The sequence below is a fragment of the Heptranchias perlo genome, chromosome 38 (genome assembly GCF_035084215.1).
Source record: "Heptranchias perlo isolate sHepPer1 chromosome 38, sHepPer1.hap1, whole genome shotgun sequence".
Lineage (NCBI taxonomy): Eukaryota > Metazoa > Chordata > Chondrichthyes > Hexanchiformes > Hexanchidae > Heptranchias > Heptranchias perlo.
In genome coordinates this window covers 13,904,782-13,930,604 of record NC_090362.1, presented here as the reverse complement: position 1 = coordinate 13,930,604, position 25,823 = coordinate 13,904,782, and the positions used below count along the sequence as shown (strand labels likewise).

General features: G+C 47.5%; 1 protein-coding gene across 3 annotated transcripts in view; it reads right to left on the bottom strand.

Moving 5' to 3' along the window:
- Positions 1-25,492, bottom strand: part of tp53bp1 (tumor protein p53 binding protein, 1) — a 65,571-nt gene extending 40,079 nt beyond the window's left edge. For 2 of the 3 annotated variants that reach the window (XM_067973498.1, XM_067973500.1), the window contains exons 1-9: positions 25,220-25,492; positions 15,208-15,395; positions 12,948-13,029; positions 11,122-11,215; positions 9,568-9,659; positions 9,212-9,364; positions 7,609-7,690; positions 3,975-4,159; positions 1,395-1,509 (exon numbers count right to left, since the gene is read on the bottom strand). In XM_067973498.1, coding sequence (XP_067829599.1) covers positions 1,395-1,509; positions 3,975-4,159; positions 7,609-7,690; positions 9,212-9,364; positions 9,568-9,659; positions 11,122-11,215; positions 12,948-13,029; positions 15,208-15,387 — 983 coding nt within the window. In that variant the 5' untranslated portion in view covers positions 15,388-15,395; positions 25,220-25,492. Of the gene's footprint in view, positions 1-1,394; positions 1,510-3,974; positions 4,160-7,608; positions 7,691-9,211; positions 9,365-9,567; positions 9,660-11,121; positions 11,216-12,947; positions 13,030-15,207; positions 15,396-25,184 lie in introns of all 3 variants that reach the window. The other variant, XM_067973499.1, reaches the window with a different exon arrangement.
- Between the last annotated feature and the right edge of the window lie 331 nt (positions 25,493-25,823).

Here is a 25,823-nt window from a genome sequence, read left to right as displayed (position 1 = left end):
GCAATCACTCTTCCAAGGTCATTGATGAAGCAGCTGAAGATGGTTGGGCCTAGGACACTGCCCTGAGGAACTCCTGCAGCAGTGTCCTGGGGCTCAGATGATTGGCCTCCAACAACCACTACCATCTTCCTTTGTGCTAGCTATGACTCCAGCCACTGGAGAGTTTTCCCTCTTAATTCCCATTGACTTCAGTTTTATTAGGGCTCCTTGGTGCCACACTCAGTCAAATGCTGCCTTGATGTCAAGGGCAGTCACTCTCACCTATCCAATTGGACAGAATCTTCCCTTCATCGTTTTAACAACCTCAAATCGCATCCCCTCCAAACCTGACATTTCCTCCCATTAAAATAGGCCCCAACTCGTAACCGAGAGCCCCCAGCCTGGGACCCCCCCCCACCTTACTGTGGGCCTCCGTATCCCGGAGACCAGGCTGCCGACTCCCACCGCTCCCAGCTTTTCCGCGAGATGTCGGGATCAGGGCGCGCCTCGCAAAGGAGAAATTTTTGAAAATCTGCGTGGGTCTCAGAGTCCAACGGCAGTCTGTGATCTCACACAAGGAGAATTTCTTTTTTAAAAAAAACTCAGCGAGTTGTTACAATCTGGAATGCGCTGCCTGAAAGGGGTGGAAGCAGATTCAATAGTAACTTTCAAAAGGGAATTGGATAAATATTGAAGAAAAATTGGCAGGGCTATGGGGAAAGAACTGGGTGGGGGGGGAGACACATTGGATAGCTCTTTCAAAGAGCCAGCCCTGGCACGATGGGCCGAATGTCCTCCTTCTGTGTTGTATCGTTCTATGATTAAACCCTGCACAGTGGGTTTGATCATTGCTACGACAGCCTGAAGCACTATCTTTAAGGAGCACTGATCCCTTCAAGATCTCCCCGGCAGCTTTAAAAACTGGCCTATTGCACATCCCCCACTCCCTTCGCTCCATCATTGGCGGCCGAGCCTTCAGTTGTCCAGTAAGGCCCTGCTTAAAACCCACCTCTTTGACCAAGCTTTTGGTCACCTGTCCTAACGTCTCCCTCTTTGGCTGGGCGTCAAATCTTGCCTGATTCCGCTCCTGTGAAGCGGGGAGGTTTAGGGAGGGAATTCCAGAGCTTAGGGCCTAGGCAGCTGAAGGCACGGCCGCCAATGGTGGAGCGAAGGGAGTGCGGGATGCGCAAGAGGCCAGAGTTGGAGGAGCGCAGAGATCTCGGAGGGTGGTAGGGCCGGAGGAGGTTACGGTGGTAGGGAGGGGCGAGGCCGTGGAGGGATTTGAACGCAAGGATGAGAATTTTAAATTGGAGGCTTTGCTAAACCCTATAATCAACCAGATGCAGAAGTTCACATAGAACAAGACTATCAAGTGACTCGGTGTGTCTAATGTGGTTAACCATCACCGTACTTACTCCGTGAGACTCTCCTGTGCCAGTGTCTGTTGCCCAGAGAGATGAAGGACCTGCAGGCGATCAACAGGGACAGCCGACGCACTTTTACTTCCCACAGGAGCTTCTGTGCTGGGACCTGAGAGAGAGAGAGAAAGAGAGAGAGAGAGAGCGTGAGTGAGAGAGAAAAACAGGAAGAGGATGTTCACGAGACGAGCTGGGAGCTTGCACCAGACGGGTAATTATATAGCGACAGCCCCAGGGAGCTTCAAGAGTTTGCTTAGTTTGGGTTCCGCCAGGACCACTCGGCTCCAGACCTCATTACAGCCTTGGTCCAAACATGGACAAAAAAGCTGAATTCCAGAGGTGAGGTGAGAGTGACTGCCCTTGACATCAAGGCAGCATTTGACTGAGTGTGGCACCAAGGAGCCCTAATAAAACTGAAGTCAATGGGAATTAAGAGGGAAAACTCTCCAGTGGCTGGAGTCATAGCTAGCACAAAGGAAGATGGTAGTGGTTGTTGGAGGCCAATCATCTGAGCCCCAGGACACTGCTGCAGGAGTTCCTCAGGGCAGTGTCCTAGGCCCAACCATCTTCAGCTGCTTCATCAATGACCTTCCCTCCAACATAACGTCAGAAGTGGGGATGTTTCTTGATGAGTGCACGGTGTTCAGTTCCATTCACAACCCCTCAGATAATGAAGCAGTCCGAGCCCACATGCAGCAAGACCGGGACAACATCCAGGCTTGGGCTGTTAAGTGGCAAGTAACATTTGCGCCAGACAAGTGCCAGGCAATGACCATCTCCAACAAGAGAGAGTCTAACCACCTCCCCTTGACATTCAACAGCATTACCATCGCCGAATCCCCCACCATCAACATCCTGGGGGTCACCATTGACCAGAAACTTAACTCGACCAGCCATATAAATACTGTGGCTACAAGAGCAGGTCAGAGGCTGGGTATTCTGCAGAGAGTGACTCACCTCCTGACTCCCCAAAGCCTTTCCACCATCTACAAGGCACAAGTCAGGAGTGTGATGGACTACTTTCCACTTGCCTGGATGAGTGCAGCTCCAACAACACTCAAGAGGCTCGACACCATCCAGGACAAAGCAGCCCGCTTGACTGGCACCCCATCCACCACCCTAAACATTCATTCCCTCCACCACCGGCGCACCGTGGCTGCAGTGTGTACCATCCACAGGATGCACTGCAGCAACACGCCAAGGCTTCTTCGACAACACCTCCCAAACCTGCGACCTCTACCACCTAGAAGGACAAGGGCAGCAGGCACATGGGAACAACACCACCTGCACGTTCCCCTCCAAGTCACACACCATCCCGACTTGGAAATATATCGCCGTTCCTTCATCGTCGCTGGGTCAAAATCCTGGAACTCCCTACTTAAGAGCACTGTGGGAGAACCTTCACCACACGGACTGCAGCGGTTCAAGAAGGCGGCTCACCACCACTTTCTCAAGGGCAATTATGGATGGGGGATAAATGCCGGCCTCGCCAGCGACGCCCACATCCCATGAACGAATAAAAAGAAACTGGTCTATGCCGGTGTTTATGCTCCACACGAGCCTCCTCCCTCCCGACTTCATCTCACCCGATCAGCATATCCTTCTAGTCCTTTCCCCCTCATGTGTTTACCCAGCTTCCCTTTAAATGCATCTATGCTATTCATCTAAATTACTCCTTGTGGGAGCGAGATCCACATTCTAACCACTCTCTGGGTAAAGAAGTTTCTCCTGAATTCCTTATTGGATTTATTAGTGACTATCTTATATTTATGGCCCCTGGTTTTCATCTCCCCCACAAGTGGAAACATCTTCTCCACCTCTACCCTATCGAACCCCTTCATAATTTTGGAGACCTCCATTAGGTCACCCCTCAGCCTTCTCTATTCTAGAGGACTGAGCCCCAGCCTGTTCAGCCTTTCCTGATAGGTATAACCCCTCAGCTCTAGTTGCCCTCAAGGCTCTGCCCCAGGGAACAAAGAATGAGTCCAACTCCTGATTGTTATCCCATGAGCCCTGCCAGAAAGCGAGTGTGTTGGGAGCAATACCTCCCCGATAAGAAAGACTTGCATTTATATAGCACCTTTCACGACCTCAGGACCTCCCAAGCGCTTCACAGCTAATTAAGTACTTTTAAAGTGTAGTCACTGTTGTAATGTAGGAAACGCGGCAGCCAATTTGCGCACAGCAAGATCCCACAAACAGCAATAAGATAATGACCAGATAATCTGTTTTTTTTTAAGTGAAGTTGGTTGAGGGATAAACATTGGCCAGGACACCAAGGAGAACTCCCCCTGCTCTTTTTCAAATAGTGCCATGGGATCTTTTACATCCATCTGAGGGGGCAGACGGGGCCTCGGTTTAACATCTCATCTGAAAGACGGCACCTCTGACAGTGCAGCACTCCCTCAGTACTGCACTGGGAGTGTCAGCCTGGATTTTGTGATCAAGTCTCTGCAGTAGGACTTGAACCCGCAACCTTCTGACTCAGAGGCGAGGTCATTACCCACTGAGCCTCGGCTAACGCCGGGAGGTGAATTAAGTTCCGGTGGTACCCACCCCGTGCCGCGAGAGACCTACCCGACGGAGTCGGCTCGAGTACGTCCTCTTGTGTCGAGGCGATCTCGGAATGTTCCGGGCCTGGGTTCGGCGTCGACTCCTCGGTCCGCGGTCTACGGGGCGTCAGAAAGCGGACCGTCACCTCCTTTCCGGCACCCGCCTGTTCCTGCCACGACGCTGTGGGCACACTCGACGTGACCTCTGACCTGCAACGTTTAAAAGTTAAGCCTGGGTGGGGGGGGGGGGGGGGGTCAATCGATACGGTCAAGCCTCCGCTTGCTGCTCGGAATTCAGGGTGTTAGTGGGGCCCGCGCGTGCCAGCCCCTCACGAGGAGTGCGGGTAAAAACGGTAGCCATGATTGCACCAGTGAACTACCAAATTTGGCGGGTCTGCCAGGTGGCTACCTAGCCGAGAGCAGGTGTGTACCACCCCATGAGGACAGAAAGTAGCCGCCACAAATTAGGCAAACAAGGCCTATCAGGCAATTCTCTCACGCTCCGTATTCTAAAAAATATTTGTTTATCCAGACAACGGTTAGATTGTGGAACTCACTACCACATGGATTAGTTGATGCAAATAACAAAGAAGCATTTAAGGGGAAGCTAGATAAGTACATGAGGGAGAATGGAATAGAAGGGTATATCGATAGGGTGAGAGGAGGCTTGTGTGGAGCATAAACGCCAGAATAGATATGTTGGGCCGAATGGCCTGTTTCTGTGTTGTACATTCTATGAATCATAGAATCTTAACAGTACAGAAAGAGGCCATTCAGCCCATCCAATTAGTCCCACTCCCCTGCTCTTTCCCTATAGCCCTGCCAATTTTTTTCCTTTTTGAGTATTTATCCAATTCCCTTTTGAAAGTTATTATTGAATCGGTTTCCACCGCCCGTTCAGGCAGAGCATTCCAGATCATAAAATAATTTCTCCTCATCTCCCTTCTTGTTCTTTTGCCAATTATCTTAAATCGGTGTTCTCTGGTTACCGACCCTCCTACCACTGGAAACAGTTTCTCCCTATTTACTCCATCAAAACCCCTCATCATTTTGAACACCTCTATTAAATCTCCCCATTAACCTTCTCTGCTCTAAGGAGAACAATCCCAGCTTCTCCAGTCTCTCCACATAACCGAAGTCCCTCATCCCTGGAACCATTCCAGTAAATCTCCTCTGCACCCTCTCCAAGGCCTTGACATCCTTCCTAAAGTGCGGTGCCCAGAATTGTATACAATGCTCCAGCTGTGGCCTAACCGGTGATTTATAAAGGTGATTTGTTCTCGGAATATGGGCAACACTGGCAAGGTTGGCACTTATTGCCTGTCCCTAGTTGCCCTTGAGAAGGTGGTGCAGGGCCTTCTTCTTGAACCACAGCAGTCCTTGTTGTGGTGGTGTCCTCATGACTGTGTTAGGTAGGGAATTCTAGGATAAATGACCCAGCGGCAATGAAGGAATGGTTATATATGGCCAAGTCAGGACGATGTGTGACTTGGAGGGGAACTTGGGAGGTTAACAGAGCAGGACTGTAGCGAGGCCGTGGGACTAACTTGTGACTCGCTGCCATCCTGTCGATACTCACCAGGCTTCTTGCAGGACCCTCAACGAAGATTCGTTCATCGTTTTGTTTAACAGTCTTTCGTTCAAAATACGTTTCAAGTAATGATGCCTAACTCGTGAATACTTCAGGGAACGGAATGTTTCTATTGTTGAGAACTCTGCGAGGATGTCACTGCTGTTTCCGTGGTTTCACACGGGGACCATGGATCAACAGTGACATCACTTACCCACAACGCACAGTAGAATTTTACAGCACAGGAGGCCATTCGACCCATCGGGCCCGTGCCGGCTCTTTGAAAGAGCTACCCACGCAGTCCCATTCCTCTGCCCTTTCCCCATTCCCTCTGAAATTTTTCCTTTCCGAATATTTACTCCATCCCTTGTAAAAGCTATTATTGATTCTGTTTCCACCACTGTTCCTGGTGGGACATTCCATGGCCTGACAACGCTCTTATGTTGCACAGAGCCTTGGTCAGACCCAATCTGGACTACTGCGTTCAGTTTTGGGCACCGCACCTCAGGAAGGATATATTGGCCTTGAAGGGGGTACAGCACAGGTTCACCAGGGCTTAGAGGGATGAAATATCAGGACACGTTGCGTAAACTTGGCTTGTATTTCTTTGAGTTTAGGAGATTGAGGGGTGATCTGATCAGAGTGTTAAGAGGATTCGATAGGGTAAATATGGAGAAACTTTTTCCTCTGGTGGGGCAAAATCAAGAGCATGGAGACATAATCTTAAAATTAGAGCTGGACCATTCAGGGGTGATGTCAGGAAGCACTTTTTCACACAAAGGGGAGTGGAAATCTGGAATTCTCTCCCCCCAAAAGGCTGTGGATGCTGGGGGTCAATTGGAGCTTTCAAGACTGAGATCGATAGGTTTTTGTTCAGTAAGGATATCAAGGGATGTGGAGTAAAGGCGGGTAAATGGAGTTGAGGTGACTGAATGGAGGAGCAGGCTCAAGGGGCTGAATGGCCGACTCCTGTCCCTAAACAATGGTCATCGTCCCCTTCATTCTTTTGGCGATACGGAGAACAAAACATATTCCTTGTGACAGCGTCAGTGCTTAAACATTCCTGAGTGGAAGTTTGAGGGTTTTAATTTAAATAAAGACGTGTATTTATATAGCACCTTTCTTGGCCTCAGGATGTGTCCAAGCATTTTACAACCAATGAAACAAAAACAGAAAATGCTGGAGCGAGGTAGCATCTGCGCAGAAAGGAAACAGAGTTAACGTTTCAGGTCGAAGACCTTTCGTCAGGACTCCCAGAACTCGGGGATGCACAAGAGGCAAGAATTGGAGGAGCGCAGAGATCTCGGAGGGTTGTGGGGCTGGAGGAGGTTACAGAGATAGGGAGGGGGCATGGCCATGGAAGGATTTGAACACAAGCAATGTGATAATGATCAGATAATTTAGTGATGTTGGTTGAGGGATAAGTATTGAGAAACCCAGGCGAAGGGGCATGGTCCACAGTGCAAAACGAGTTGAGAAATAGGAGACTATTGGGAAGTCTACTTGCCTGCAATGGTGTTGTGAAGAGATCTTTTGATGCCAAGAATTGTTGGCAACAATTCTTAGGAGCAGTAGTTACTGTATCAGCACAAAGTGCAGCGATCTAACCCGAGGTTACCTGAGAGACCTTGACAGCAATGAAATGGGAGGGGAATAACATCATAAAAAGGAATAACTTGGCCGAACAACATTTGTTCTTCAAAGGTATTTATTTGTCGTCTGTCAGCATGGACAGGGGAGGGGGAATGCAGGCCGGACCTGACTCTGACCTTTCACCTTTGGGCCGAAATTGGCCAAGACTGGTCCTACCAGTCTTGGCCAATTTCAGCCCAAAGGTGAAAGGTCAGAGTCAGGCCCGGCCTGCATCACCCCCCCACCCGTCCAGGCTGACAGACGACAAATAAATACCAGAACCTCCCTCAGCCACACAGATCGCCCTCCCCAGCTGTGAGCTGAATCCCGACTGGCTCAGTTCGACAGGCACAGGAGTTAACATGAGCCACATACCAAATGTCAAAGGTCACCCCCTCCCACTCCATACATGGGCAGACTTAAAACTTTTTAGAAAGGGACTATCCCACCAGCGTACCTCTCGGTGGGGTGGCTGGCTGTCGTACCAGTTAAAGGCTCGTCCGTTGTTTGGAGCTCCGCAGCAGATCCAGCATCGCCGGCTGTGAGGAAGCAGGAGACAGCAGTGTTAAAAAACTTTATTTTCTTGTTCACTAAGACCCAGATAATACACCGTCTGTACATGGCTGCCCGGCGCCATTTTCAGTATGGTGGCCTCTGTCCGTTCACCTAATCGTTCCCCCGGGAAGAGCCGTTACCTTTCACAGTTCCGCCTATACACCATCCAGGTAAGCACCTATGTATAGGCCGCGTCAGGTAGCACTGCGATTCAGCTACTCCAAGGATGCCTCAATCACCAGCATTGCTTCCCTGCTACCCGGTGCTACCCTCTCTCTCTCTTCACCTTCGCCACACCTCCCCCTCCCCCACGGCACTGCCCTCTCAGGAAAACCGCTCCGCGCGGGGAGTGATGGGACGCGGGTCTGCGCCAACCATGGCCTCCTGGTTTCGCCTGTGCCACTCTGCGCAGTTGCCGGGTGTTCCGCACAGGGAGAGGGAGAACGACAGGACCGACCGTTCGGTCGAAGAGCTTGATTTTAACGCCTGCCTTTCACTTGCTGAATTACCACATGCCACAAAGGTGTCCCCTCGCCAGCCATTACTGCCGGCAGATATAATGGGGAGGAACAGCACTGAACTCCGCAGGTCCTGAATGGAGAGGCAGGGACATACGAAGCATCAGCCATGGATGAAATGGCACCAAGCCTTACTATAAATATCGCTGGTGTGCACAAAGCACAGATCTAGGGCCAAAGAAGAAAGCAACAGACCTGCACTGTAACTCTAATTAAATGTCTGAAAATAAGGCCTTTAATAGACCTTCTTGACTGAAGTTTTAAAGTGCCATTTCTGGGGCCGATTACTGAGAGGAGACTTGCATTTATACAGCGGCTTATCACAGCTCTCAAAAACATCACATATAATTAGTTGCTTTGAAGCGTAGTCATGGTTGTTGTGTAGGCAAATGTGGCAGCCATTTTGCACACAGCAAGCTCCCACAAACAGCAATGAGATAATGATCTAGTGGGGCTGGATGAGGGAGAAATGTTAGCCCAGGACACCAGGGTGCGGGGAGGGGAGACCTACTCTTCACGTAGAGAACATATTTCCACTTGTGGGGGAGTCCAAAACTAGGGGTCATAAATATGAGAGAGTCACTAATAAATCCAAAAGGGAATTCAGGGGAAACTTCTTTACCCAGAGAGTGGTCAGAATGTGGAACTCGCTCCCACAAGGAGTGGTTGAGGTGATGACTAGTGTAGATGCATTTAAGGGGAAACTAGTTAAACACACAAGGGAGAAAGGAATAGAAGGATATGCTAATAGGGAGAAATGAAGTAGGGAGGGAGGAGGCCCGTATGGAGCATAAACACCAGCATAGACCAGTTGGGCCGAACAGCCTGTTTCTGTGCTGTTGATTCTATGTAAATCAACCCTTAAATCTCTCTATTCCAGTGTTTTAAGCACCACAACAGAAAACTCAAAGGACTAAATAGGGCATTTCTCCCAAGTGTTATTAGCATCAATAGTCTGCCACCATTCAAAGGTCAACCACCTCATACCGGTGTCTGGATCCTTGCAGGAGCTGGTGGCAGAGTCAACGTGTATCTCCTCTGGCGGCAGAGTGCTCCCACTGGCCTCGTTGGTACTGGTCTCAGGATCGCTCGCCTGGCTCTCGGATAATTGGAGCAGCCCCAAACCAGCCTGCGACGAGCCTGAATAAAACAAAAATATATTCGCAGGATCACTTCAGACGAGGAAGGCCCGATCTGATCCCACCCAGTGTTCCGGTCGCCAGCACTTGATGAGCACAAAATTCGACAAGGGAATATCGAGTCATTGACTACACCCAGAGTCAGAAACAGGCACCCCCCACCCCGGATTGTGCCACCCCTCTCGTTAGTAGGCCCAGTTCTACCTTCAGCATCAATGGAGTTCGTAGTTGAATCTGCGACATCACCACCTTCACCTTCTCCCTCTCGTGGGCTGGTGTGAGCGTTCAGAGCGCTGCTGGAATAATCATTTTTAAAAACATAATTAACGTTATTTCCTTTAACAATAACTACTTGCATTTATACAGCGCCTAAAACATCCCAAGGCGCTTCTCAGGAGCGACCAAAGTCAATGTGACACCGAGCCACATAAGGAGATATTAGGACAGGTGAACAAAAGTTTGGTCAAAGAGGTAGGTTTTAAGGAGCGTCTTAAAAGGAGAGAGAGTGATAGAGGCGGAGAGGTTTAGGGAGGGAATTCCAGAGCTTAGGGCCGAGGCAGCTGAAGGCACGGCCGCCAATGGTGGAGCGATTAAAATCGGGGATGTACAAGTGGCCAGAATTGGAGCATCACTGAGATCTTGGAGGGTTGTAGGGCTGGAGGAGGTTACAGAGATAGGGAGGGGTGAGGCCATAGAGGGATTTGAAAACAAGGATGAGAATTTAAAAACGAGGTCTTCGAGTATCGTGTCGAAATGACTCCTCGGAGAGAGTCACGGATGGCGGGAACGTTCCGCCCCATTGGGGAGTCCGCAGCGGAGACCGGTCTACGCTCGGGCCCGCAAGACCGGCCACTTCGAACACAGCCCTGGGGCCACTTCCACCCCACCTCTCCCATCACTGCAAGCCCCCTCGCCAGGTTCGCTGCTCCATGTATCTCTGGCGAGGAGTGCAAGTCAGTGACTACGGGAAGCGATGGTGGGGGCAGGAACAGAGGAAGGGGCATGAGAAATGAGATCCTCCCAATCAGCTACCTCACTGGAGCTGCATGGAAGCGAAGGGATGAGGTCTTTGTAGGTTTTCACTGAGGTAAAAATTATACTTACATTAAAAAAAGAACTTGCATTTCTATAGTACCTTTCATGACCTCAAGATGTCCCAAAGCACTTTACCACCATTGAAGCCTTTTTGAAGTGTAGTCACTGTTGTAATGTAGGAAACGCAGCAGCCAATTTGCGCACAGCAAGATCCCACAAACAGCAATGTGATAATGACCAGATAATCTGTTTTTAAGTAATGTTTGGTTGAGGGATAAATATCGGCCAGGACTCCCCTGCTCTTCTTCCAACAGTGCCGGGGGATCTTTTACGTCCTCCTGAGAGGTTTAACGCCTCAACCGAAAGTCGGCACCTCCCGACAGTGCAGCACTTCCTCAGTACTGGCACCGGGAGCGTCCGCCTGGATTGCGTGCTCAAGTCTCTGGAGTGGGGCTGGAACCCACGACCTTCTGACTCAGAGGCGAGAGAGCTACCCACTGAGCCACAGGCTGACTCCTCAAGCCATCTTTTTAATCAATACAATAATGCTGAATAGACCATGGGGGCAGTGGTTCGATGAACTGGTGCTCCCCCCTTGACCTTCCTTTCTCTTTAACCACCTTAAGCTATACAAACATAAGACATTGCACCCATGGAAAGGCAATCCTGTGAAGGAGTTCGATTCCTTCCTCACAACTGCAGCGATAAGTTGAAGCCACATGCCTGGTTTGTCCATTTGGTCGTGGCAGATCTCCAGTCGAGGGAATGGTCTTCTCATCCGACCTCTGACCTGTCGCCGTTTCCATGGCACCCGCAACTACAAAAAAAAAACCCGCAAAAGGAGTAAATAGCCCTTCATGGTTACCGGGAGGTTCAACGGTTAAAGTCGCCAACGATGAGATCTTCTCAGAGGTACGTGTGAGCGGGAGGAGGCGGGAGCTGGGGAGCATTAGAATGGCACCAAGATTTTCATTTGACCGCGACCCTCCCCTCTGTGCCAGTGAAGCGACCGATGTTATTGGAGCTGATGTGGGAGGTTCCATCCCCCACACTGCCCCCTTCCGTTAAACGCGATGTCTCAGCTTGGTCAATCATTCGCCTTATTAACTGCTGCTCTGCAGCGACTGGACATGTTAAGTGTTACGAAAACCCCTTTTCCAATTCCAAAGGAGTTCCGGGATTTCCACTCCCCTTTGTGTGAAGAACTGCTTCCTGACATCACCCTTGAACGGCCAAGCTTTAATTTTAAGATTATGTCCCCATGTTCTCTTCATTCCCCCACCAGAGGAAATAGTTTCTCTCAATCTGCCCTACCAAATCCTTTAATCATCTTAATCACCTCAATTGGTTCACCCCTTAATCTTCCAAACTCAAGGGAATAAAAGACTAGTTTACACAGCCGGTCCTCATAATTTAACCCTTTTAGCCCCAGTATCATTCTGGTGAATCTGCACTGTACCCCCTCCAAGGCATGTTGGCCTTTATTGAAAGGGGGTTGGAGTACAAGAGTAAGGAAGTCTTACTACAATTGTACAGGGCTTTGGTGAGACCTCACCTGGAGTACTGTGTACAGTTTTGCTCTCCTTATTTAAAGGAAGGATATACTTGCCTTTGAGGCAGTGCAACAGAGGTTCACCAGATTAATCCCTGGGATGAGAGGGTTGTCCTATGAGGAGAGGTTGAGTAGAATGGGCCTATACTCTCTAGAGTTTAGAAGAATGAGAGGTGATCTCATTGAAATATATAAGATTATGAGGGGGCTTGACAGGGTAGATGCTGAGAGATTGTTTCCCCTGGCTGGAGAGTCTAGAACTAGAGGGCATAGTTACAGGATAAAGGGGTCGACCATTTAAGACTGAGATGAGGAGGAATTTCTTCACTCACTCAGAGGGTGGTGAATCTTTGGAATTCTCTACCCCAGAGGGCTGTGAATGCTGAGTAGTTGAATATATTCAAGGCTGAGATCGATAGATTTTTGGTCACTAGGGGAATCGAGGGATATGGGGATCGGGCAGGAAAGTGGAGTTGAGGTTGAAGATCAGCCATGATCTGATTGAATGGCAGAGCAGGCTCGGTGGGCCGTATGGCCTACTCCTGCCCCTATTTCTTATGCTCTTAAGGCCAATATATCCCTCCTGAGGTGCGGTGCCCAGAACTGAACGCAGTGCTCCAGATGGGGTCTGACCAGAGCTTTATATAACTTCTACCCCTTTGTATTCCAGCCCCTTGAGATAAAGGCCAACATTCCATTAGCCTTTTAAATTATTCTTTGTACCTGTCCACTAGTTTTTAGTGATTTCTGTACATGGACCCCTAAATCTCTCTGCTCCTCCACAGTTCCTAGCTTCTCACCATTTAGAAAATACTCTGATCTATCTTGCTTAGGTCCAACTTCCCCACTCTCTCAATGTCGGCCTGACCCCCTGCAACACACCAGGAATGCTGGATCAATGGAACTTTCCCAACCAATACTCACAAAGGCATTTTCACAAACACTCCCCTAGCGAGTTCACCCGTCACTGTCTTACCCCAGTTCCACGGTCTCTCACCTTTGTTGTGCGTTTCCTTCTGATCGGACGGCTCCTCATCACCTCCCGCTGAAGTCTTAGCCTGGGGACCAGTGATCAGCTCCTGCAACATACAACATACTGGGGGCATGAGGCAGCGACACATGCCGAATTGAACACACACTGTCTGAACCGACACATCTGCAAACACTTTCCAGAGAATGCTCATTTTGGGAACAAATAGTCATTAATAAATCCAAAAGGGAATTCAGGAGTTATTTCTTTACTCAAAGAGTGGTGAAAATGTGGAACTCGCTACCACAAGGAGTGGTTGAGGCAAATAGTATAAATGCATTTAAGGGGAAGCTAGATAAACACATGAGGGAGAAAGGAATATAAGGGTTTGCTGATAGGGAGATATGAAGAGGGGTGGGAGGCTCGTGTGGAGCATAAACACTGGCACAGACCTGTTTGTGTGCTGTACGTTCTATGTAAAAAAGTGAATACTTAAAAAAAGATTCAACAAAATAAACTTAGAGCTTGTGTTTATAAAGCGTTTTATCATATCTCTCAAAAATGGCCCAAAGTGCTTCACATGCAATGAGTTCTTGCAAAGTGTAGTTACTGTTGTTATGTAAGTGAAACAAGACAGCCATTTTACACACAGTGAGATTCAACTAGCAGCAATAACATCGATCAGTGGGTGATGTTGTTTGAGGAAGTTGGTCAGGACACAAGAGGAACTCCCTTCAAACAATCCTACGGGATCCTTAACATCCAAATGAACTTCTGGGACAGGGAAAACGAGACCTCGGTTTAATGCCTTGTCCAAGAAGACACCTCCCAACAGTACAGCGTCTACTCAGAAATCAGAAGTACCACTGGATGAGACATTAAACCTGTTCAAGTTGGCATTAAAGATCCCAGGACACTAATAGAAGTTCTCTTGATATACTGGCAAAAAACTTCTCCCTCAACCATCAGCACCAAAAACAGATTAGCTGGTCATTCACCTGATGGTTATTTGTGGGGTCTTACTGAGCGTAAAATGGCTGCTGTGTTTGCGTATGCAAGAACAATGACTACACTTCAAATGTAGTTAGTTGGATGAATCAGTCCAGCAGCGACTTGATTTTAAAATGCTCATCCTTGTTTTCAAATCCCCGATTTTCATCGCTCCACCATTGGCGGCCGTGCCTTCAGCTGCCTAGGCCCTAAGCTCTGGAGTTACCTCCCTAAACCTCTCCGCCTCTCTCTCCTCTTTCAAGACGCACCTTAAAACCGACCTCTTTGACCAAACTTTTGGTCACCTGTCCTAATATCTCGGACACATGGCTCGGTGTCAAATTTTGTTTGATAACGCTCTTGTGAAGCGCCTTGGGACGTTTTGCTACTTTAAAGGCGCTATATAAATGCAAGTTGTTGTTATCGTAATGCATTTCTGAGAGATGTGATAAGGTGCTCTATAAATGCAAGTCTTTCCTTCAAGTCTAGTTCTTCATAAAGCATTCAGGCACCAACACAACGCCATGTCCAGCGAGAGCAAAGCAAGGGAGGAAATCTCAAAGAAAAACAGAGGCAAGGTGAAGTGAACGAAATTACGAATCAGTTCATCGATCCGTTGGAAGGAGTTATAAACACTCTGTGGTCTGACTGACAGAATCCTGGAAATTCTGACCATTAGCATTTTTTTTTCTTTCTTCAAAGCTCTTTCTAAACTTCAGTTTCTGGTCAAAGGTTAGCGGCACGAAGCCGCAGAAAGGCCTCCAGGAGACATCTGTGCGGTGCTAACTGATCTAAGCCAGTGTGGCAATTCACAACAGCAACCCTGGGCTGATAAGGAGAAAGATCTGCCATGACTTCTGCCCCTGATCACCCTCAAATGACAGCCTCCCCCCGCCTCCCCCGGGCTGGAAAATCTCCGAGTAAAGATAGGGCAGGGTTCAGTGGTGATTCCCACACGGTCGAATAGCACCCAGTGTCTAGACTCACAAACGAAGAACGGTGAAGTACTGGTAGGCACAGTGGAGCCCAAGAATCTTACAGCACAGAAGGAGGCCATTTGGCCCATCTTGCTTGTGCCGTCTCTTTCCCAGCACCTTCAGATGCAGTGGGATGGAAATGGAAAGGGGGCAGAGAGAGAGAGAGAGAGAGAGAGAGAGAGAGAAGAAAATCAGAAAAGAGAACACGCAATCTCCGACGTCATGCAGGAGCTGCCTACAGACTAGCACACACACCAGCCGTCTGTGCACAGTGGAGCAACGAAGGGATTTCCGAAGGATGGAGATCGGAGTGTACTCACCAGTACAGGACTCTGAGTGTGGGACTGCAGGTTCGACAGACACCTGGCTTGCAGGTGCCGGTAACTCCGTTCGGGGTCATCCTCCGACTGTACGCTTTCTGGTTGAGAATCTTCCACTATCAAACATGGGGTGTCCTGCTGCGAGAAATCTGGCTCCACCTGAGTCCCGTTAGGGTCCATGTGTGGAACTACGATTAAAAAAACACAAACAAAAAACATAAATACACAAATGTCTAATACTAGTTGATCTTAGGTGGTATTAAACACACCGAGTCCAGATCGAAGCAGGATTCGAGGGCAGGGGGATAATCAGACTCCCATTTTAAAGTCATGCATTCTGTCCTCATTTTTATGCAGTACATCGATTTTATGTATTATTTGTAATTAAATAGCAAAGCTTACAGCAATTTGGGAAGCAGGGGCGTAGAGCCGATTGGAGGACGAGATTCTCTGCCACGTTGAGGCGTTACGACCCTGCAGCGCCACCACAGCAAGAAGGTGTAATTACAGCGTGACGGGTTTACATAGGCAGTTTCCATTATAAATGCGGACAGAGGAATTAAAATAGGAAAAGGTGACAGAAAAGTGTGACGAGAACATGACAACAGGAAGTAAGGTTTATAGACAGGAAGTAGGCACAAACACAAGGTGGTTAATACAATGTAGATATTAAAAATCTTGCATATAGCGTACACTTCCTGTGACTCGTTTACTTCAAGTCAAAGCTTCAGATCTGCTATTGCATAATACACACACACACACACACACACTTACTTTTATGCTTTAAAGAAGGTTTAGATGAAAAAGGCCCTTCAGGCCATCTGATTTCATGCGGTATGAACAGTTTTCATGATTTCATGTGGTATGAACAGATGAATTCATACCACAATACGAACTCAACTGTTCTCCCATTATGACTTTAATGACAGGACCTCAGTTTAACATCTCATCTGAAACATTTGCATATGGGACAGTACACTCCCCAGGATAAACACACAGGCCACTCGGGACTGCTGCACCTATTACTCCTTTATCTGCACTTCAATTATTTGCCATCCTGCCAGAATGCCCTCAGGACAAATCCTTGTCTGAGACATTATTTTATATTTACACTGTACCTACCCTCACTCCTGTGCTGAGAATACTGTGCATCAAACGTACACGGGCCAAAATTTGACGCCATTTAATTATCTACCAATTCCTTATCCACCGGGGGAGGGGGAAAATACGAGGTCCCCATATGACGGGTCATGGGGGAGGGGGGTCTCCAGTGTACACCTTGCCAGCCCTGGACGTACTTTTCTCTCAGAGAACCATTTTGCAGTAGAGCTGTTATAAGTAATACATTGTTTGCAAGGATTTTAATTAAACTGCCCCTCAGGCAGTGAGTATACACTAAAGCTTTGCTCAATGAGGGTCAGAATGTGGGAATGGGCAATACAGGCCACAGGTGTGGTTACGATGACACCGTTTTAGTTACGTTACTTTCAGTATCTGTCACCATTCAGTAACCCAGGAAGTAAAGCCCTCACAATGATCAAAAAATATTCGCACGCTCTGCTTTTCATCCGAACCTTTTATCAACAAACGAGCAAAAAGGTTAAAGTTCACATGCACACACTGTGCGAATAGGGGTATTGAGACCACATGACCAACTACGGTGTCCATTACTCATTTTTATTTACTAATCAGAAACCCAATTAGCCACATCTAGATTTCTAATTAGCTACATGTGGCTAACGTATTGGACAACACTGTTATAAAGACCGCTTTGTTTGCTTTGTCCCCTGGGGAACACCCTTTTCCCTGCATACAAAAGAACTTACATTTATATAGCGCCTGAAGGGATTCGCAAAATTTCACATGTTCCCCCCACCCCCCCGAAGATTTATTGGAGTTATTAAAAAATAACCCTGGTGTGACTGTGTTCTAAACAAGCCATGATGTGGAGATGCCGGTGATGGACTGGGGTTGACAATTGTAAACAATTTTACAACACCAAGTCATAGTCCAGCAATTTTATTTTAAATTCACAAGCTTTCGGAGGCTACCTCCTTCGTCAGGTGAACGATGTGAAGGAGGTAGCCTCCGAAAGCTTGTGAATTTAAAATAAAATTGCTAAACAAGCCAGGGCCTCTCAAAATGGCTGCAGTCAGACACATGGCCAAAGGCCTGCAGCACTTGAAACTGGACACCTTTCCACAAGGGCAGACAGGGATTTTTTTTGAACAATGCAGGGAGACAAGCAGTTGCATTCGCGCCCTGAGGCAAGCCATCAAAAGTAATCCCACCTAAGGTGAACCATCAAGGAACATTCAGGAACAATGGAAAGCAGCTATGGAACTCATCAGTACAGATACCAGCCATTATGTAAATGGACCAGAGATTGGGGTCCTTTGTCTTACGTTTTCGTGCTCAAATCGAACAATGGAGCAAGCTGATGAGGCACGAAAAAAAAAACCTGATACCGGGAGGATATAACTGGGGCTTCCCAGAATCTCTCTCTCTCTTCTCTTCGCCTCTTGGCCCGGTGTCCTGTCTGCCTGCTAGCAACTAAGAAGGCAGGCCATCCAGTAAACCTCGCAACCACATGTCGACGGCAGCAGCAGGGCACAGGGGCCAGGCCTTTTCATCCGTTTCACCGGTGAGCATTAATTTTCTGGCCGCCGCAAGACACCTAGCTAGGTGTAAGGGTGGGAGTTAAAGGGGTATTGCTAAAATTGTGATTTTAGAATTTTCCCTCGATGTGTCCGTTTCTTCCACCCCGTTAAGTGTAAGACTGTATTGCATCCATAGCGATTTCTTTTATCTTCTGTATAATACTGTTTACCTTGTAGTTTTAGTTTTCTTATTAATAAACATTGGTTTTCCTTGTACCAATCCACTGGTCTGTTCGTCTGTCCTTGTTACCGCCCAATAAGTCCTCAGCTCAGAATCAGGAAGGGGAAAGCGATTCGAAACCGCACAGCGGGCAGGGCAGCTCAGGAAAAACATAACTGGCTGACCTATAATAAGCCCGAGAAACAGTAAAAACCCCTTACACGCCTTTCACGACCTCAGGGCATGCCAAAGCACTTTACAGCCAATGAAGTACTTTTTTTTTCGAAGTGCAGCACAGCAAACAGCAACGTGATAATGACCCGATAATCTATTTTGGCGATGTTGGTTGAGGGATAAATATTGACCAGGACACCAGGGAGAACTCTCCTTTGAAATAGTGCCATAGGATCTTTTACGTCCACTCGAGAGAGAGAGAGAGAGAGAGAGCAGATGAGGCCCTCGGTTTAACGTCTCATCCAAAAGACGGCAGTGCAGCACTGGAGTGTCGGCCTAGATTACGCGCTCAAGTCTCTGGAGTGGGACTTGAACCCACAGCCTTCTGGCTCAGAGGCGGGAGTGCTACCCAGCGAGCCACGGCTGACACCTTGTCAGGAAAAAAGGGGATGGAGCCCCATTTTGCCAGGTCTCTGCCCCTTTTTCACATTGCCCCAAAATTTCCTGGGGGGGGGGGGGGGGGGGGGGGGAGCGGGAGCTGGGCCTGGATCTGCAGCAGGCACAGATCCATCACAGGCAGGAGTGGGTGTTCCCACCTTGGCGCCGGAAGAAACATGATGTTATGGCCTTCCCCCTGCCAATCGGGAGGGTCTACAGGGGCCTGAGAAAGGAAATAGACTCAAGGGTCCGTCATTATTTTTCTTTAGTTTAAACCCTGCCCAAGCATGTCTAAGCCCAATCAGGATCTCCATCAACCGCTAGAAAGCCCTGATCTCAAGAGGCTCGATGTGCCCGAGATGCCTCCAGGTGAACTTCAATTTCCTGCCCCTTCTGCCAAAGCTAGGGCCCTGTTTAAGGCTCCTTGGGCCATATTAATGACCCGGGGCCGGAAATCCCATCACTCCTGGGCCTGGGCAGGAGGAAAGCAGCCTTAAAAAAACTCAACAGAGATCGCAGGACAAGCACAATGGCTAAATTTGAATGATACAAAGCTAATGAAGGGGATGAGAGTCCAGGACAAGCTACAGGAGGATTTGAGAATACTTGGGAACTGGACAGACAGGCGGCAGAGGAAATAGCAACGTACAGAAAGAAATGCAAAGTGCTTCACGTGCAGACAAAACAAATCCAGGAAGGGACTATTACTTAAATGGTAATAAAATAATGTGCATGGAAAATGAAAGAGAACTGGGGGTCCTGACTGACAATAAATTGAAGTTATCGCAACAATGCCCATTGGCAGCCGGTAAAGCAAATCAGATATTGGGATTTATTAACAGTCAATATTGAGGTAATCCTTCCACTTTATAAATCATTGGTGCGACTGCACTTAGAATACTGTGTACAGTTCTGGTCACCACAATACAAAAAAGGATACTGCAGCTATTGAAAGTGAGGAACCAGAATGATTGAGGCGATGGAGGGGATTGGATCATGCGGAGGGATTGTATAAATTGGGCATGTCGTCACTGGAAAAGAGGTTGAGAGGTGAGATGATTGCTGTTTTCAGGATAATGTAGACCACGACAAGCTGTTTCACCTTGTCTAGAACAACAGAACCAGAGGTCATGCTTGAAGAGGGGTGAATTAAAATCTAATCTGCGGAAACATTATTTCAGTGAGCGAGTGGGTCAATCCATGGAGCGGGCTCCCCGGGGAGACGGGGGAAGCAGTCAGTATTGATTCATTCAAATGCAAATTAGATCGATTTTTTTCAGAAATTAACATTTTGGGATACAGTTTATGAGTAATTTGAGACATGACGTGTGGGGAGTGTAACATGTTCGGGAGGAACAGGTGACTTTGGACCCATAGTTCCCATTGCTCTCCACCGCTGGGGGTTTCCTCGCTCTTCATATTCCAACTAACCAGTAAAGCTTCTTGGAGATCGGTTTCATACGGTTCACTAGTCAGCTGTTCATCTGGGTCTGTTGTAAACTAATTGATAGAGATTGATTGCTATGATTAGTCAACAACTCCATTATTGTTGTATCATGTGACTACCAGGATGGTAGATGGTGAACTAGATGGACCTTGATCTTTTCTCGTCTAGCAATACCCATGCTCCTATGATTTAATTCCTGGTTTACAAGTTGGGAATCCATCTTCTCATCTCTCCTTTGGGGTGTCTCCCACTGCCTCAACTATTCACATGTTCTTTGTTTCTCTAATTTCTTTAATGCTTCTTTTCATTGTCTGATTTCAGTGGCAGCCTGGTCTCACTGGTAGCACTCTCACCTGAATCCGAAGGTCGTGGGTTCAAGTCCCACTCTGGAGACTTGTGTATATAATCTAGGTTGACACTCCAGCGCAGTACTGAGGGAGTGCTGCACTATCGGAGGTGCCGTCTTTCGGATGAGACGTTAAACCGAGGCCCCGTCAGCCTATTCAAGTGAAAGGATCCAGTCAACCACCATTTGAAAAGGAGCAGGGAGCTCTTCTGATGGCCTGAGTAGCATTCCTCCCTCAAGCAACACCAACAAAACAGATTAACTGGTTATTCATGTCATTGCTGTCTGTGGGATCTTGCTGTGTGCAAATTGGCTGCCGCGTTTCCTACATTACAACAGTGACTACACTTCAAAAAAAAAAGTACTTCATTAGCTGTAAAGCACTTTGGGACGTCCCAATGTTATGAAAGGCGCTATATAAATGCAAGATCTTTCTTTCATTCTTTTCTTCTAATGACCCAAGGGCTCCTCCTTGGTTGGGGTCAAAGATCAGCCGTGATCTTATTGAATGGTGGAGCAGGCTCGAGGGGCCGTACGGCCTACTCCTATTTCTTAAGTGCCCTAGGGATAGTGTGCAGTGAGGGACAGTGTGCAGCCTTTATTGCAAGGGGGTTGGAATACAAGAGTAAGGAGGACTTGCTGCAATTATATAGGGTTCTGGTGAGACCACACCTGGAATACTATGTACAGTTTTGGTCTCCTTACCTAAGGAAGGGTATACTTGCCTTAGAGGGGGTGCAACAAAGGTTCACTAGATTGATTCCTGGGATGAGATGATGGTCCTATGAGGAGAGATTGGGTAGAATGGGCCTATACTCTCTGGAGTTTCGAAGAATGAGAGGTGGTCTCATTGAAACGTTTAAAATTCTTAAGAGGGCTTGACGGGGTAGATGCTGAGAGGCTGTTTCCCCTGGCCGGAGAGTCTAAAACTAGGGGTCATAGTCTCAAGATAAGGGGTCGGCCATTTAGGACCGAGATGAAGAAAAATTTCCTCATTCAGAGGATTGTGAATCTTAGGAATGGGTGCTCAGTCGTTGAGTATGTTCAAGACTGAGATCGACAAATTTTTGGACACTAAGGGAATCAAGGGATAGGGTGTGAAAGTGCAGTTGAGGTCGAAGATCAGCCGTGATCTTAATGAATGGCAGAGAAGGCTCGAGGGACCGTATGGCCTCCTACTGCTCCTTTTTCTTATGTTTTCCCCATTCACTCCCTCGCGAACACCATGCATCTCTGGCACATAATGTGCTGCCTGCGATCCAGCAGAGTTTTAGAACTGCTGATGCTGTTGACGTCCCTCAGAGATTATCCTTACTGAGAACACAAAAACTGCAGCTTGGAGACACACTCATTTGGAAACTACTGTCCAACAGTTTTGTTTTTTTTAAAAAAAACACTCTTTGGACCAGGCATCACCTAAGCTGAAATTGGAGCTTAAAATCTTTCCAACAGCCAAGCCCCTTTCCCAGGGAAACAAATAACGGGTCAAAGCCTTAAAATACAAAAATATTAAAATGCAACTGTGCAAACCACCTAAAAACAGTGCCACTGAATATAATACATAACCACATGCCTACACCTAATAACACATTCACATAATGTCGTACTACACAGCCTCATTATTGTATATATTACACACATATTATAGTACACATAACAGACACTATACATTAATAGCATAGTGTAAATATATTATACACACCATAATACCAATAGTATATATATTACACACTATATACCCATATTATAGTGTACATATATATTGCACACACCCCATAACTATATTATAGTGTAAAACATTATACAAACCATATGTTATAGTGTATATATTACAAATTACATACCCATAATACACGTTATAAACAATATATACCCATCTTATAGCATATGTCACAAACTATACCATCATAGTATATATGGTGTACATACTATATACCCATATTACAGTATATATAGTACACACTATATAACAGCAAATAGTACACACACTACATACCCGCAGAGTATATACGCCCATATTGTAGATACAATACACACCATACGCCCATATTGTAGATACAATACACACCATACGGCCATATTGTAGATACAATACACACCATACGGCCATATTGTAGATACAATACACACCATACGGCCATATTGTAGATACAATACACACCATACGGCCATATTGTAGATACAATACACACCATACGCCCATATTGTAGATACAATACACACCATACGCCCATATTGTAGATACAATACACACCATACGCCCATATTGTAGATACAATACACACCATACGCCCATATTGTAGATACAATACACACCATACGCCCATATCCTAGTATACATAGTATGCACACTGTATACCCATACCATAGTATGTGTAGTGAGCACACCATGTGCCCATACCATAGTATATGTAGTGAGCACACCATGTGCCCATACCATAGTATGTGTAGTGAGCACACTGCATGCCCATACCATAGTATGTGTAGTGAGCACACCATGTGCCCATACCATAGTATGTGTAGTGAGCACACCATGTGCCCATATCATAGTATGTGTAGTGAGCACACCATGTGCCCATACCATAGTATGTGTAGTGCGCACACCATGTGCCCATACAATATATAGTATGCACACTGTATACCCATACCATAGTATGTGTAGTGAGCACACCGTATACCCATACCATAGTATGTGTAGTGAGCACACCGTATACCCATACCATAGTATGTGTAGTGAGCACACCGCATGCCCATACCATAGTGTGTGTAGTGAGCACACCGCATGCCCATACCATAGTATGTGTAGTGAGCACACCGCATGCCCATACCATAGTATGTGTAGTGAGCACACCTCATGCCCATACCATAGTATGTGTAGTGAGCACACCGCATGCCCATACCATAGTATGTGTAGTGAGCACACCGCATGCCCATACCATAGTATGTGTAGTGAGCACACCGCATGCCCATACCATAGTATGTGTAGTGAGCACACCGCATGCCCATACCATAGTATGTGTAGTGAGCACACCGCATGCCCATACCATAGTATGTGTAGTGAGCACACCGCATGCCCATACCATAGTATGTGTAGTGAGCACACCGCATGCCCATACCATAGTATGTGTAGTGAGCACGCCGCATGCCCATACCATAGTATGTGTAGTGAGCACACCGCATGCCCATACCATAGTATGTGTAGTGAGCACACCGCATGCCCATACCATAGTATGTGTAGTGAGCACACCGCATGCTCATACACTATAGTGAGCACACCGCATGCCCATACACTACATAGTGAGCACACCGCATGCCCATACACTACATAGTGAGCACACCGCATGCCCATACACTATATAGTGAGCACACCGCATGCCCATACACTATATAGTGAGCACACCGCATGCCCATACACTACATAGTGAGCACACCGCATGCCCATACACTACATAGTGAGCACACCGCATGCCCATACACTACATAGTGAGCACACCGCATGCCCATGCACTATATAGTGAGCACACCGCATGCCCATACACTATATAGTGAGCACACCGCATGCCCATACACTATATAGTGAGCACACCGCATGCCCATACCATAGTATGTGTAGTGAGCACACCGTATGCCCATACCATAGTATGTGTAGTGAGCACACCGTATGCCCATACCATAGTATGTGTAGTGAGCACACCGTATGCCCATACCATAGTATGTGCAGTGAGCACACCTTATGCCCATACCATAGTATGTGTAGTGAGCACACCTTATGCCCATACCATAGTATGTGTAATAAGCACACCGCATGCCCATACACTATATGCACATTATATACCCATATCATAGTATGTACAGTAAGCACACTATATAGCCATATCTTAGTATGTATAGTAAGCACACTGTGTACTCATATCATAGTATATATAGTATGCACACTACATACCTACATCATAATATATATAGTACATACATTATATATCCAAATATATAGCACATACACTATATACCCATATCATAGTATATATAGTAGGCACCCTGTATAGCAATATACTGTATTCACCATATATACCATGTAATGGTATACATAGTATGCACCCTATATACCCAGGTCAAGTATATGTAGTACACACACTATATACCCATTTCACAGTATGCATACTGTATACCCATTTCACAGTATGCATACTGTATACCCATTTCACAGTATGCATAGTGTGCATACTGTATACCCATTTCACAGTATGTATAGTGTGCATACTGTATTCCCATTTCACAGTATGCATAGTGTGCATACTGTATACCCATTTCACAGTATGCAGTGTGCATACTGTATACCCATTTCACAGTATGCAGTGTGCATACTGTATACCCATTTCACAGTATGCAGTGTGCATACTGTATACCCATTTCACAGTATGCATAGTGTGCATACTGTATACCCATTTCACAGTATGCATAGTGTGCATACTGTATACCCATTTCACAGTATGCATAGTGTGCATACTGTATACCCATTTCACAGTATGTATAGTGTGCATACTGTATACCCATGGACCTATTGCACACTATGTACATATAATGCTGTATATTACATACACTATATACACACACTATATATACATTCCCCTGTATTTTTAAAAATCAGATTTTGTTACATTCCTGCCCTGTAACTGATTGATTCCTTCTCCCCATCTGAGATCCCCTGGATTAAGAGCTGCCCTGATGCTCCCTCCCAGTCCGTGTGATCATTACCATGCCCCGTGTCCGGATCCCCTCCCTCTCGGTACCTCGGCTTCCTCCGTTCCGATCTGTGCCAGGGTCTCGGAGCGCCGCTATCTCTCGGCGCACATTCGGCGGGCGCGCTGCCTCCGGGTCGCTCCCGGCTCTGGGCTCCGGGTCGCTCCGGGTCTCCCCGGCGGGCGCGCTGCCTCCGGTCTCCGGGTCGCTCCCGGCTCCGGGTCTCCGGGTCTCCCCGGCGGGCGCGCTGCCTCCGGGCTCCGGGATTTCCCCGTTCACCAAACTGTTACATTCGAAGCCCACTGTACATGTAACCAACCCGCACCGCACCGTCCCGCCTCTCCTATTGGTCAACTGGCAGGAAGTGCGTCATTGATGAACACAGACTGCGACCAATCACGTGCAGTGGCTCTATGTTACAGGTAAGGGCTGTAGCCCCCCCTTTCACCCCTTGCCCCCTTCCCCATCCCCCCCTTTCACCCCTTGCCCCCTTCCCCATCCCCCCCTTTGACCCCTTGCCCCCTGTCCCATCCCCCCCTTTCACCCCTTGCCCCCTGTCCCATCCCCCCCTTTCACCCCTTCCCCATCTCCTCCCCTTACACCCTTATCCCCTCCCCTTACCCTTCCTCTTACCCCATCCCCATTCCCCTTATC